Source organism: Puma concolor, chromosome B4 (genome assembly GCF_028749965.1).
Source record: "Puma concolor isolate L17-30 chromosome B4, mPumCon1.1.hap2, whole genome shotgun sequence".
Taxonomy (NCBI): Eukaryota; Metazoa; Chordata; class Mammalia; order Carnivora; family Felidae; genus Puma; species Puma concolor.
Genome location: NC_141673.1, coordinates 38,828,589 through 38,843,927, shown reverse-complemented (window position 1 = coordinate 38,843,927; position 15,339 = coordinate 38,828,589). Strand labels below are relative to the sequence as shown.

Here is a 15,339-nt window from a genome sequence, read left to right as displayed (position 1 = left end):
GGCCCTTGGTAAATATGTGTTGCCTTGACACAGGGCATACTTAGTTGGAGTCCCTTTAACCTGGGGGCCATTTCAGATAATTGTATTAGACTTAAAAATAAAACTATGGATCACCCTATTGCTTGAATCCTCTATAAGATTTTGATAGATTGATTTAGGATTTCTTGATCTGCTCTTATTTGTAAGCCACTTTGTATAGGTTAGAGCAGTGCACTTATCATTGAACCTTGAGTTTTGAAGCTGTTGCTTCTAGGTCTAAATCCTGGCTCTGACATTCACCTGTTATCTTTGAGACCTTGGTAAAATCACCTAAATTCTTTGTTTCTTAGTTTTCTCATTTTTAAATGGCAATAATAATAGTGTTTGCTTATAAATTATTACTGTTACATAGAACAGTGTGTGAAGGTGCTTATCACAGTGCAGAGTGCATCATAAACTCGGTAAGAGTTAGTTATAATTTTGCATGTCTTATACATGAGTACGTCCTCAGTCATAGTTGCCTCCCTCCCTCTCTAACTTTTTTTTTCCCCTTCCCCTCCCCCCATGGTCTTCTGTTACGTTTCTCAGGATTTTAGGCTCTTTCCATAATATGGCTATTGTTGAGAGTGCTGCTATAAACATTGGGGTACAAGTGCCCCTATGCATCAGCACGCCTGTATCCCTTGGGTAATCTTCCTATTTCATTTTATTTTTTTCAATGTTTGGTTTTTCTTTTTATTTATTTTTGGGACAGAGAGAGACAGAGCATGAACGGGGGAGGGGCAGAGAGAGAGGGAGACACAGAATCAGAAACAGGCTCCAGGCTCTGAGCCATCAGCCCAGAGCCCGACGCGGGGCTCGAACTCACGGACCGCGAGATCGTGACCTGGCTGAAGTCGGACGCTTAACCGACTGCGCCACCCAGGCGCCCCTTTTCCTATTTCATTTTAAAGTAGCTGGCTTTTGATTTTCTTGGCACTGTTTGGATAAGTATGTGCAACTCCTATGGATTTTCCAAGGTATATAACACTTTGGTCTCACTTTGTGTATGTATGCTCTTTTGAGTCAGAATCTACTGAGTTCCCTATGTAACTTTCTCTTCCATTTTGAATCTCTTCTTACTTTCTTTTTTTTTTTTTTTTTAATTTTTAACGTTTATTTATTTTTGAGACAGAGAGAGACAGAGCATGAATGGGGGAGGGGCAGAGAGAGAGGGAGACACAGAATCGGAAGCAGGCTCCAGGCCCTGAGCCATCAGCCCAGAGCCCGACGCGGGGCTTGAACTCACGGACCACGAGATGGTGACCTGAGCTGAAGTCGGACGCTTAACCGACTGAGCCACCCAGGCGCCCCCTTTCTTTCTTAAAGGTTAATGTATCATAGTTTGTGTCAGCATTTTCTTTTTGAAGTCTTTCTAGGTCTTTTGGGCTTTTTCTTTATAGACACCAATCATGAGATTATATTTCTGTTTTCTCTCAAATTCTCAAAATACACTTTTGGTAAATTTACTAAAATGTCAAGAGGAAAAGTTGAGGGATTCTTTAAAGCTATACTGTCCAATATGTAGTGATTAGCAATATATGACTGTTGAGCTTTAAGGTCTGGCTAGTCCAAATTCCTCTTAAGTGCTATAAGTGTGAAAGACATAGGATTTCAAGGACTTAGTATGCAAAACAGGGAACTAGCTCATTAATAATTTTATATTGACTATATGTGAAATGATGTGTTTGATGTATTGGGTTAAATAAAATGTATTATTGAATTAATTTTACATATTTCTTTTACATTTTTAATTTTTTTGGACAATGCTGCTTTATGGAATCACAAGATAGTTAAGCATATTTAAGTCTCTGAGGTGTCTTGCAATAATGAAAGCTATTTAACTTAGAAAAGAAGTGATTGGCAAAGTGGTTTAATCACAGAACATGTATTAAACTGTAAGGACTTCGGATTCTGAGGATTAACTTGGGAAATTCTGGTCTAGAAAAATATGTAACTAAGCCTAGAATTATTTGCTATCCCTAATTAAATTGACACAATGTGATATTCTCCAGTCACATCCACCTCACAGTTTGATTTTTATCGGTTAGTATCAAACAATTAGGCTGAGAGTAATATTTTTGCTTCATATTTTCCCACCTTTTGAGAGATTATATTCCATGAGGTATAAATTATATTTATTATGGTGTTTACTTTCAGTTAATTGAATTTTCCAGCTCATATCGAAGAATCTGCACTCTTCTACAGTGGCTTAAGCATTGGCCCATCTCCATTACCTTTTTCTGAGGGCGAGGCTCCCTTCTTTCTGTCCAGATTACCACACTATCCTAATTGGCCTCCCATTACCATTTTGGCTTCTCTCCAGATATTATGCCATTCACATACCATTTCAAAGTAATCTTTTAAAATAATATTTTTTTTAAAAAGTCACATTTTTTTCCTCTTAAAATTCTCCAGTTTTCCATTGCCTTCAGGGGGAAAAAAAACTAACATCTTTATTATGGTCTGTATGATCATTAGACTTCCTCTTTCTTACCTGATACCAGAAATTCAGGCTGCTTTTGTCAGTTACACTAAGTTCTGTCCATTTCCAGGGCTTCTATCCACTCTATGTTGAAAAGTCTTTACCAAACTGTCCTGAAGCTTGCAGGCCTTCCCTCTTGATCAGATTGGCAGATTACCAGACAAATACATTCTTCCTTGTCTTGATGAGACACGCTTAGCCAAGAGTCCTTCAGTGTGTAATCTTAAACCACAGTCTAGGAAACTGCATCCTATCTCACCATCATCTGGGTAGGCAGAACTTCGCTTCTCCTGTCTTGTCTTTTTTTTTTTTTTTCTTCCAAAATTTCATCCCAGGGCTTTTTTCTTCTTTCTTGCCTAAAATTTCATGGGTATTAGTTACTTTCCAGGATCCTTGAGGAAATAATATTAACCCTTACATAAAATCAGTAGTGTGAGTAGTAATTAGTTGGACTTTTGCATGTTAGACTTTTGTCTGTTTTAATGTGAGAAGAACCAAGCTCTTTTCTCTCAAGCTTGGGAATACAGAGGGCATAGATCTGTGTGCAGAAAGATCCAGGAAAAATGCCAACAGCTATGCGCAACAAAGGAATTCTACTCACACAAACTGGGTATTCCTCTGATCTTTTACCTTGGGTTTACGATATTTCTAAAGAGTTATTATAAAACTACAGTTCTGCCTACATGGTCGATTTGGTGATGATGCCAAAAGAATGTTTGTTGTATCTTTAAAAATGTCATAGTAGAAATTAATTGACCAATACCAGGATCAGTTACTACGGAAGCATTATAAGCATTAAAGCAACTTTTCAAAGAAGATAAAGAAAAAGAAAAAAAAAAAACGACTTTTCTAAAAGTATCTCTCTCACCTGCCCAAATGTGAGAAATTGACCTCTTAAGGTTACTATATTATGCAATGTGCCCTATCAGTTTTGTTATGAAATGTATGTTTCATTTTTTTATATCCATTTCAAAGTATCTCTGATAGGCGGGCTTTAAAATGGTTAAGTGGAGTTCAGTGATTAATTTCAGACTCCTTTCTTTTGGAAATGGTATTAGATTGGGACTGTATCAGGTATGTTTTTCACATGCTTGGCTTCTTAATCTCTTTTCCTCCCCCTATATTGTTTGTTCGGAATCTGCACTAAAGATAAGGCAGAGTGAGTATCTGACTCATTGGCAACCAATCAGAAGAACTTTATGCAGAAAACTCCCTTCAAGGAGGTACAGGCAGCATAAACATAACTCCGGAAACAGTGGAAGCAAAGGTAGAAAAACATGGTTGAAGTGGCTAGGACAGTTAATACTTATTGTTTACTTCCTATAAGAAAACAGCTTTTCTTTTAAGGAAACACATAGCTAAATATTCATTAGAAATGCTCACTCTTTAAAAACATTGGCAGATTTTAGCTACATTTTTTCCCAATTATCTTCTGCTTGTTAAAACATCCAGGTAATTGAATCAATAATTTGGATTTAAATAAGTTTCTTTAAATGATTCAAGTTTTCAATTAAAGCATTAGCTTTAACAAACAATTTGGACAACTAACAGATTTTAATAGGTAAGATATATCCTAGAAACATACATAAATTGATATATTATTTCTGATAATTATACGTAGAAACTAGTTACTATTAAAGATTTAGATGCCTAACACCTACGTGTGACTAGAGATAACTTAAAGGACTCAGTGCTTTCTGACAGTGTGGTTATGTTGAAATCTTACAGGCTATTGATTTTCATTTTATCTTTGAATACTTAATATCAGAACCAGAAAGACCTGAGAAATTGAAAGCCTTCAATATTTCTGCACATTCCTTCTCTCTGTACTGGAGCCTGCCCTCTGGCCATGTGGAAAGGTTTCATGTGGATCTTGTTCCTGACAGTGGCTTTGTTACTATCAAAGATCTTGGAGGTGGAGAGTATCAGGTATAGGTTTCATTATCGTACTTGCTGAGCCAACTTGTATTTATATTTGGTCCTAATAGGAAAGTTCTTTATGAAACTCATACACCATGAAAACTTACTCCTTTGAGAGTTTTTAAAAGCACAACATGAAGACAAAAACACTGATCCTGAATTGATGAGTTTAAGTTTCAGCATCGGTGGATTGTTACCTTAGCAACATCTATGCGTTTTTTTCTTCAGTCTTACCCTGAACCTACAGCCAGCCATCCAAGGGTTCATGAATAGTTTAACAAAGAAAGGGCAGAGCTATTGAGTAATCCAGGCTCATTAATTGTGTACTTGCCAGGAGGATCTGTCTTTAAATCATTAATGCAGGCAACATTTCTCTCTAGAGCCATCAATGTGATTCTACTGCCTGAAAAATGTAATAATGATGGATTTTATAATCATTTTTCTTTTACTTTTTATTGGAACTTCAGAGACACAGGTATTTTAATATACTTTTAAAAACCAGGGTTAAGCAACGGACTGTAGATTTCTTAAGATTCTTGAATAGTTGTTTCTTGTGACAACAAACTAGATAGATTGAAATACTGATTTAGTTCTTGATAACACAGTATGTTTTGCAAGTTTTCATTATATGTTATTGGTAAATAGTTATGTGGTAGAACAGATTTATATTTTACAATAATATGGAATTTGGAATGTTTTAAACACAGCAGAGTTATAGAGTGAGATGTTTAATTTGTTGTTGTTGTGATAGATTGATTGTTTTAGCTTTCTTGTTTTCTAGAAAGAGTTTTAAGGCAGTTATTTGTTTTTGGTGTTCTAGGTTGATGTTTCCAACGCTGTTCCTGGCACTAGGTACGATGTGACCATCTCTTCAATTTCTGCTACAACATACAGCTCTCCTGTTAGTAGAACAGTGACAACGAATGTAACAAGTGAGTATGTATTTTCTTTTTTTATGAAGTGTTTTTATGAAATATTTGCAGCTAGTATAAATCTATTGGATGGAAATACTTACATTAGCAATATGTGCATTATATGCATGACAACAGGTTAGTAATTAACGCAAAATGGAAACTTAAGAAAGTGATCTGTTTAAGACCTGTGTTCTACCAGTTCTTTAGCTTTCTTGACTTTCAGAGAGTAATGATAATGATAATTATACTTGTTTGTGAAATGGATCACAGAGACTGTTAATAGTAATATTTAAATGATGCAGAGCCATGAAAATAAACTCACTACACTTGCTCAGAAGAATTATTCAGTTTGTAAGACTGCATTCCTGTTTTCTTAGTTTTGTGTGTAAGCTTTGCACAGATAAGTTTCTTTTTAAAACGATCTGGCATCAAAAGTGTATTTGGCCTGTAGTATGTAGTAGCATTCCATTTTTTACATTCTTACAAAAGAATGTTTTGGGTATCCCCCAACGCATTTAACCTTTTTTTTTTTTCTTTTGGTAGCAAAGCTCTAGGGAGGTCAAACTCACATTTGAGAGGCCGTTAGTCTTTGGGAACTTCAAAAGTCCACATCTGTAAATACCTTCTTCCTTATATGATTATGATTATGAAAATACAATAGTTGTTTGTCTTTTTAACAACATATATATATGTTTTAATAGAACCAGGGCCTCCAGTCTTCCTAGCGGGAGAAAGAGTTGGATCTGCTGGGATTCTTCTGTCTTGGAATACACCACCTAACCCAAATGGAAGAATCATATCTTACATTGTGAAATATAAGGAAGTTTGTCCATGGACGCAAACAGAATATACACAAGTTAGAACGAAGCCGGACAGTCTGGAAGTTCTTCTTACTAATCTTAATCCTGGAACAACGTATGAAATCAAGGTAATATTTTTTAAATAATTATTTACTATTAAAATATTTCATTCATTTGTGGGCTCTTGGGTGGCTCAGTTGGTTAAGCCTTTGACTTCAGCTCAGGTCATGATCTCATTGCTCGTGGGTTTGAGCCCCACATTGGATTCTGTGCTGACAGTTCAGAGCCTGATGCCTGCTTTGGATTCTGTCTCCATCTCTCTCTGCCCTCCCCCCTCTTTCTTTCTCTCTCTCTCAAGTATAAATAAATATTAATTTTTTTAAAAAAATTAAAAAAATATTTCATTCATTTTAAAAGTGAAGGAACTTTTTCCCACCTGGTCAAGACTTTGCAGCTGAACACAGCCAAGTGACTGAAGAATGAACATTTGAGTCATGACCTCAGTGCCCATCTGGGCTCTTAACTGAACAAATGTTGTAATCTCTTTTCATTTTTAGGTGTATTTATATTATTTATTTATTTTAAAACCATTTAGCTTAGTGACTTTTTAAATGAATAAATCAAGTTTAAATTGAATAACTTAGGCTTTATAGGAAAAAATAGTCTATTTTTTCATTAAATGTAAAGTTAGGTTTGTTATTTTTCTCTTCATTTTGTCGGATTTACGTTTCTCTTAGCAAATTTGAAAGTTTCTATTGAGCCAGTTTCTCAGACAACAGTGAATTCAATTCTGTTCCATTCAATAAATATTTCCTGAAAATTTACTGTGTCTTTAGAAAAACTTTTAGTTCTTTACAATGTTTAATATGCAGAATTAAACAACATGTTATTTAGAAATTAAGTAAAGAAGGTGCACCTAGGGGGCTCAGTTGGTTGAGCATCTGACTTTGGCTCAGGTCATGATCTAACGGTTTGTGAGTTTGAGCCCCATGTCGGACTCTGTGCTGACAGCTCCAAGCCTGGAGCCTGCTTCAGATTCTGTGTCTCCTTCTCTCTCTGCCCCTTCCCTGCTCTGTCTGTCTGTCTCTCTCTCAAAAATAAATAAACATTTTTTAAAAATTAAATAAAGAAATTAAGTAAAGGAGAAATTATAAAAAGCAATCCTAAATTAGTTAGGCCATATGAAAATACTTACAATTAAGATACATTTGTCATATTTCCATAGTATAGGAAAGGATACAGATATCTTTTTGATCCTATTTTCAACATAACATCAATATGTTCTTTGAGCTTTGAAGATAATGGAATGTAGAGAAAAAATCTATAAAAGCTGTATAAATATGTGAAAAGACATAACTGAGATGGCTTTCTGGATGGTAAGAAATGATGGGAAAGAGAATTTGCCTGGGGGCGGTGGTTTCCTTATTGGAAGCATGCCTATTTGTGGAATAAAAGCACACAGTAAGAATTGGAAAGCATCCAAATAGTAGGGATCCTCTATATAAGAATAGTTAAAAGGAAACTTACTGATGCAGAGGTCAAGGTCAAAGACTCATGACTTGGCTATTTCATTGCAGAACCATGGGTAAAGACTAGGAAACCTTTTCTACTGGCATCTGAGAATGGCATAGTACACATAATTTCTATCAACAAGCATTTATTCAGATTAGCTTATATGTTAAAATACACTATTGAAGGTAATAGGTATAGATTACATTTTAATGTGATATAAGAAGCTATTGCAGACAGAAAGGTAATTTAGCTAACCTAGTTCTGCTTAGATCTGTTTTTATGGAATTTGAATTTTTATTCCTTTGAATTCTCTTACTTCAGGTCTACTGGGAAGCCCTTATTCTTCTGTTCTTTCCACACTTTATAAATCATTGTTGTGACCTTTACGCTGTTCGAATAAATGTTAGCCGTTGCAGAATTCCAAAGGGTATTTGGTGCAGTCCATTTGATATACTCAAATGTAGGTATCAAATCTATGTGATTTTGGGAAAATCCTATTAAGTACTTTACATGTGTTATTTCATTTAGTCCTTGAAACAATTCTATGACATAGATATATTGTTATCCCCATTTTAAAGAGAAGGAAAATGGGATTTAGAGCAGTACTAAGTAAATTGCCTATAGCTACTCATTTGGTAATTGGTGGAATTCAATATATTAAAATTTTTTTTTTAACTTGATTTATTTTGAGAGGCAGGGGGTACAGAGAGAAGGGGAGAATCCCAAGCAGGCTTCATGCTGTCAGCACAGAGCCCCAGACGGGGCTTGATCTCAAGAACTATGAGATCATGACCTGAGCTAAAATCAAGAGTTAGACACTGAACCAGCTAAGCTACCCAGGCACCCCAGGTGAAATTCAATATAAACCAAGGTTTTCAGACTCCACTTATGGCATTTGGAATAACATAAGAGTTTTGATCTCAGTAATGACGTTTTCTGTGCCTATTCTAGTCTCTTTGACTAGACTATCCGAGTCAAAAGAATTTTTCCATCTTTTAAATTCAAAATACTTAACTATCACTGATTAGACTTGTTTGTAAAATTTTCTTGAGTATATATTTGATTGGTTATATTGTAAATTCTCAAGCCAGATACTGTGTATATGGTTTAGTATTTGTTACAGAAATAGTTAATGTTAATATAATAAAAAGTGGTTGAGCTTTAGAAATAAGCATGATTTCAATGGAATTCTGGTTCTATCACTTATTCCTGTATGACTTGCACAAGTTACGTGACCTCTCTCAATCAGTTTCCTCATCTATAACATGCTGATAGGAATACCTTATGTTTTGATTATGTGGATAAAATGAGATGTATAAAATTTCTGGGAAATTTCCTGGTACATAGAAGTTTCCCACAAGTAGTATCTGTTGTTATTACCACTACTAATTGACTACAAAACTTGACTATTAATTTTTCCATTAGAAATTTGAGAAATGTGTTGAATCAAACTGTGCTGCAAATATACCCTTAGGGAAAATGAAAATATGGATTAGTTCCATGTGTGCTATCTACTTTAAGAGTATTTCAAGAATTAAGGGAAGTGTCTATCGTTTAACTTATCAACAAGTCAAAATTTTATTATTTCAGATTCTGTTTAATTAGAGAGTAAAAAGTTTGAACACAATTCTATTGGTCTATTTTAGGTTGCTGCTGAAAACAGCGCTGGCATTGGAGTGTTTAGTGACCCATTTCTTTTCCAAACGGCAGAAAGTGGTAATTTTCCTAAATCATTTATTCCCAAACTAGCTTAATTATGAGTGTTTGTCATTTGAAATAAATAAGGATATAAACTAAATATAGTGTTAAAATCCATAAAATTTTCAATAGTATGGCCATTCAATTAATTTTAGAGTCTTATTGGATGCTTATTCATTAAAATATGTATTATAATATTCTTTCTAATTATGAAAAACTTTTGAATGATATATGAAAATAATTTTGTCTTGGGAGTCTCACTGTTGATCATTTGTTGTGAGTTTTTGGGAAAATTGGATAATTACATAATTTCTCTTGCTCCTATCTATCCTTTTTTTTTTTTTTTTGTAAATGTTAAAGATGTAAAAATGTAATGTAAATCTAAATTTCATTATGTCAGTATTCTCCAACTCCTTTTTATTATTTATACTATATATAACCCAACTTTAAGGAATAGTTCTATGAAATAAATAAACTGCATTTATTATTGTTAAATCAGAAGTAATTTCTTCCCCATGAATAAAAATACTCTTCATGGGGCGCCTGGGTGGCGCAGTCGGTTAAGCGTCCGGCTTCAGCCAGGTCACGATCTCGCGGTCTGTGAGTTCGAGCCCCGCGTCAGGCTCTGGGCTGATGGCTCAGAGCCTGGAGCCTGTTTCCGATTCTATGTCTCCCTCTCTCTCTACCCCTCCCCCATTCATGCTCTGTCTCTCTCTGTCCCAAAAATAAATAAACGTTGAAAAAAAAAATTAAAAAAAAAAAATACTCTTCAGAAGACTATACAGGCTAACTTGTTACACCTTACTGGGTTAATATTCCATCCACAAGTGGAAAAAACTCAGCTTCTTAACTTCCCATCAGTATTATTTCTGGTAAACATAGAATTTATTTTGGCTTTAAGATAATAGAAATACCTCTTGCACTTCCATTTTCAACTTGATAGATCCTTAGAAATGCAGGTAATATTTTTAGAAGTCTCTATATTGGATTTATGAAGTTTCTTTCTGGCTCAATAAATGCAAGCTTTGTACGGTGTATGCTTTGGAAAGTTGTAGACACTTACACATACTAGAAAATTTATGCATCTCATTAGGCTAGCTATGTCCTCAAAGGGTTGGAGAACACTTATCTGAAAGATGAAATGATTTATTTATAAAACAGAAAGTTTTGATACTACAGTATTGAATCTTGACTTGAATCAAAATGGATAAATTCACTCTATGAAAATTGAGAAATAATTGGATTTTGGTACATAAAAGTCCAGAAGTAGAAGCTAGATTATTTAAAATAGAGAAAGACCTTCCAACTACAGAAAAGAGCCAGGATTATTCTTCAGACATCATGAAATCACAAAAGGAAAGCACAAGCAGAAAAATTTGAGAAAAAAAATTATTAAAGCAAGTTAATCAAATTACCATTTTTTCCAAAGTGTTGTTTACCCTATTTAATTATTTCCCATCTATTTAATATTTTTGATCACTTTTAAAATATCTTAAAATCATGCATTTAATAAATGTTTGGTTACCTTATAAATTCAATTTTCTCTATACTTGAGTAGTTCCTTGTATCTGTTGTTGAGGTTCATCTGAAAATGTGTAGCTTGTTTGCAATTTGCCATATATATATACATATATATATATATATGTATATATATATACACACACATATATATATATGTATATATATATACACACACACACACATATCATATATATATATACATATACATATCAGACATAATTATAACCATGTGTATAGTTTACACATATCAGAAATTTTAAAAGGTGATTAGGATGCATTAAGAGTGAAACGGTGGTCACCAGGGGATAGGGGGTAGGGGAATAAGACTGATGTTGTTCAAGGATACAAACTTGCCTCAAGTAATAAGTAAGCCATAGAAATCTCATGCACAATATAATGAATAGTACAATGTGATATTATAATTATGTAACATGATAGATGTTATGTTAAATATGACTACAACAGCAATCATAATACAATATGGATATATATAAAATTCACACAATGCACACCTTAAATTTATATAGTTATATGTCAAATACATTCAGTTTTTTAAAAAAATCATGATAAAAGTTTTAACTCATAATTTTATAGCCTCATATATTTAACAACCCTTTTCCTTTTGCTTTATTATATTTTATCCATCCAAAAGATATTCAAGTGGTTTGATCTTTAGTGTCAGAGAGTTATATTTTCAATGTCCTTTCTAAGCTTTAATTCCATTGATGAGTTTTCCATGGAGAAAAAAATTTCCATCAATCATTCCATCCATTATTAGTGATTAATTACCCCTCCAAACTGGTTTATTTTTTTCCATTAAAATTGAGCTGACCTTGAGTTTCCTAGTTTCTATGATTTAACATAATTTATAACAGCTCTCTTTCCTAGGACCTAACTTCCTTGTATAATTTATATGACTTTTATTTACAATTCATATTCTGGCATTCTTCTTTATAATGTGCATTTAAACTCTATATCTTAATACTAGGCATTGTTATCACGTGTAGTGTTTTATCGTGAGCATCCTGTTTTGTTTTTATTCCTCTTAATAGTGATTTGTCATGTTTGTTCTATATTATAAAGGATCTTGATTATTTACATTGTCAGTTTTGCATAACTTACCTTGAAATTAATGTGCATAATTTTACTTCATTCTGGTTTCATGTTTGTCTCACACCAGGTAAAATGGCATATAGCTTGTTATTGCAGTTTATCAATAATTATTAAGAATTATTTGGTCACGAATTCTGATGAAAGTTTATTTTGAGTGTGTATAAAACTCAAAACATAATAAGCACAACCAGTTGGGTGGTGTCCACTTTATGTTAGGCACTAGATATTTACATACATTCTGGAAATGTGCTTTTTGGTTTACATGGCTGGCTAATTGTTTCAGTTTGCCACTTCTTCATTATCTAAGGAAACTACACAATTCCAAAATATTTCAGGAGGAGATTCATTATTCAAATTTGTTTGCATATTCACAAATAACTGTTGATTGGATATTTTTCAGATTTGCTTGAAATAGTTCATCAATGGATCCATTTGCCAAATAATCCTAAAATAAAGCTTATTTTGTCTTAAATACAAATCTGTGGGCTCAAATTCCAGGCAAAGCTAATTAAATATATTTCTAAAAGTCTGACGCCAAGTAGAGTTTTTTTCTAACATAGAATATTTAATTTTACATAATGTGAGAAGTGTAACATCCCAACATTATATGAATGCCATTCTAAGATTTATAACAGTGTTTTTTCCCCTTCTTTCAAACCCTCTCACTTCCCCAGCTCCAGGAAAAGTAGTGAATCTCACAGTTGAGGCCTTTAACTATTCTGCAGTAAACCTGATTTGGTATTTACCTCGGCAACCAAATGGCAAAATTACCAGCTTCAAGATTAGTGTCAAGCATGCCAGAAGTGGGATAGTAGTGAAAGATGTCTCCATCAGAGTAGAAGACATTTTGACTGGGAAATTGCCAGAATGCAATGTAAGTGTTATGAACACTTTCTATGTCTCAAAAATTCTAGGTGAACTTATAACTTGAAGTTTCCAGCATTTGAAAAAAAATTTTTAAGCCACTGTGCTTATTAGCTGCTTGATTACTTATAGTATTAGGTTATAGTATCATGTTATACACAATTGGCTGTATTCAAGGTAGAATAAGTGAAGGGTCTGAGAATTCAAGAAATATAAAAATCTCACAGGGATCTCTGGAGAGACTTCTTAAAAGGAGCCGCATTTGTGAATGGACCTTGGCTTGGCCTTGGAATAAGGACATGAGAGATTGTGTGAGGGGGCTATTTTGGGTGGAGGATATTTTATAAAGACCTGAAAGAGCAAAGTATAGGATATCGCTGAAAAAAGATATTTCCATGTGACAGGAGGGGAGCAGAAGGCAGCAAAGTTATGTTTGTGGAAGTAGATTGTTTTGGTTGTGCATATCTTTGGCAAAGAATTTGTTATTACTCTAGTCATTTATGGGAATTCGCTGGGAATACCGTGTCATGCTTTTCCAAAGATAATTTTGGTGATCTTTGTGGTATTATTGATAAACAAAATTATTTTGTTTTGAATACTTTAAGTTACAGAAGTCTCAAAACCTCCTTTTAATTTTTTAAAAATGTTTATTTATTTACTTTGCAGCAGTTGGGGGGAGACAGAGAGAGAGGGAAAGAAACAATCCAAGTAGGCTCCGCGCTGTCAGTGCAGAGCCCGAGGTGGTGCTCAAACCCACAAACCGTGAGATCATGACCTGAGCTGGAATCAAGAGTCAGATGCTTAACCAACTGAGCCACCCAGGCACCCCTAACATGAATTTTAAAAATTCTTACCAATAATTTTGCTATAGCTTCACCTTTATTCTAAGCCTTTTGAAATCCTATTCATAAGAAATATTAAGGTATAAAGAATACAATAAATATATTCTGTTCTAAAACTGTAGATATAAATGGGTAAAGTTAAAATCTAGCAAATTTGTCCATAACTTGAATAGATAACAATCTGTTAAAATTGTAATGAATCATACACATAAATTTAAGAACAATATTTATTATATAAAAGAAAAAGAAATGAATTACACTTATCATGTTCACCTTGAGATACCAATTATTTTCCCAATGCTATTTATTTATTCACTAGGAGAATAATGAATCTTTTTTATGGAGTACCACCAGCCCTTCTCCAACCCTTGGTAGAATTACACCTCCGTCGCGTACCACATATTCTTTGAGCACGTTGGCAAGGAGTAAGATAAGCTCTGTGTGGAAAGAGCCTATAAGTTTTGTAGTGACACATTTGAGACCTTACACAACATATCTTTTTGAAGTTTCTGCTGTTACAACGGAAGCAGGTTATATTGATAGTACCATTGTCAGAACACCGGAATCAGGTATGATTTCACTTTTTGTGTATGTAGAAAAAAAAGAGTTAAACTACTTAGAGAGTAATCTTTCATTTTTTTCATATAGATGTTTTTTATTAAAACTTCCTTCCCTTTCGGTAACTTTTCCCACCAATAACAGAAAATGGGCATACCAATTATAGTACTCTTTTATAATATTAACATAAGCATCTAAAATGACAAAGGAGATTTGACCCAAAGGATTCTTGAGCTAATAACCATGATCCTAAGATAAGTTTTTATCTATGTGATCTCAACAATTTTTCATAATCATCTCTGCCCTTTTACATCTCCTGCAATCATCTCTACCCTCCTCTCACTGAGACTGCTATAATCAAATGTGGAATTAACATCTGTAGCGGCAGAAATATCACGTGATTCACATTTCAGTATCAGACAAAAATAGTATGTAAAAAATACACCTACTTATGTCTACTTTGCACTGGAGTTTCCTCCCTATGTGAAAAATGGAGACAGCAATAGAAACTTCCTTTTGGTGGTGGTGTTAGGATTCGATGAGTACAATTAGATATTATTACTACTAATTTTGAAAAGTACACTTTTCTAGCTATGGGTATTTATGTATTTAATTATGGGATTATAGTATTATATATATGTAAATTTACGTAGTTACTGACATGATACCCTACTAAACATGTAGTGTCAGACTTGTTCACTTGTGACTGATAATTTTTTAGGTTACTGGAAATTATTACTGGTAGGGTAATTTCACTAAAGCACAGTATTTTTTTTTTTTCTGATGACATAGCTGTCAGCTTTTATCATTTCATGAAATGAAGTTTGAAATTTTTTTCTTGATTTAAATAATCATCTTTGAATCTTACCATTTCCTCCATCCATACTTCTTTTTCTACAGCTAAAAAAAATAATTTCATGAGGATAACACACAGTGAGATTTAGTAGACAAGAACCTTGGCTTGAGAAAAATACTTGGAATATTTCATTTCAATCAAAATGCAAAATGTAGAAACACATCTATGAAAGACAGACTTTTTAAATGTCGTTATTTTTTATATGTTATCCATGTTACATTAGAATCTTTTAACTATA

The 15,339-nt window shown here is 33.7% G+C and overlaps 1 protein-coding gene across 2 annotated transcripts in view; it reads left to right on the top strand.

The window, feature by feature from the left end:
* PTPRQ (protein tyrosine phosphatase receptor type Q) overlaps positions 1–15,339 on the top strand; it is a 257,649-nt gene that overhangs the window by 50,978 nt on the left and 191,332 nt on the right. For both annotated transcript variants that reach the window (XM_086712736.1, XM_086712737.1), the window contains exons 19-24: positions 4,272–4,432; positions 5,244–5,355; positions 6,039–6,265; positions 9,296–9,365; positions 12,656–12,855; positions 14,007–14,256. In XM_086712736.1, coding sequence (XP_086568862.1) covers positions 4,272–4,432; positions 5,244–5,355; positions 6,039–6,265; positions 9,296–9,365; positions 12,656–12,855; positions 14,007–14,256 — 1,020 coding nt within the window. The remainder of the gene's footprint in view (positions 1–4,271; positions 4,433–5,243; positions 5,356–6,038; positions 6,266–9,295; positions 9,366–12,655; positions 12,856–14,006; positions 14,257–15,339) is intronic.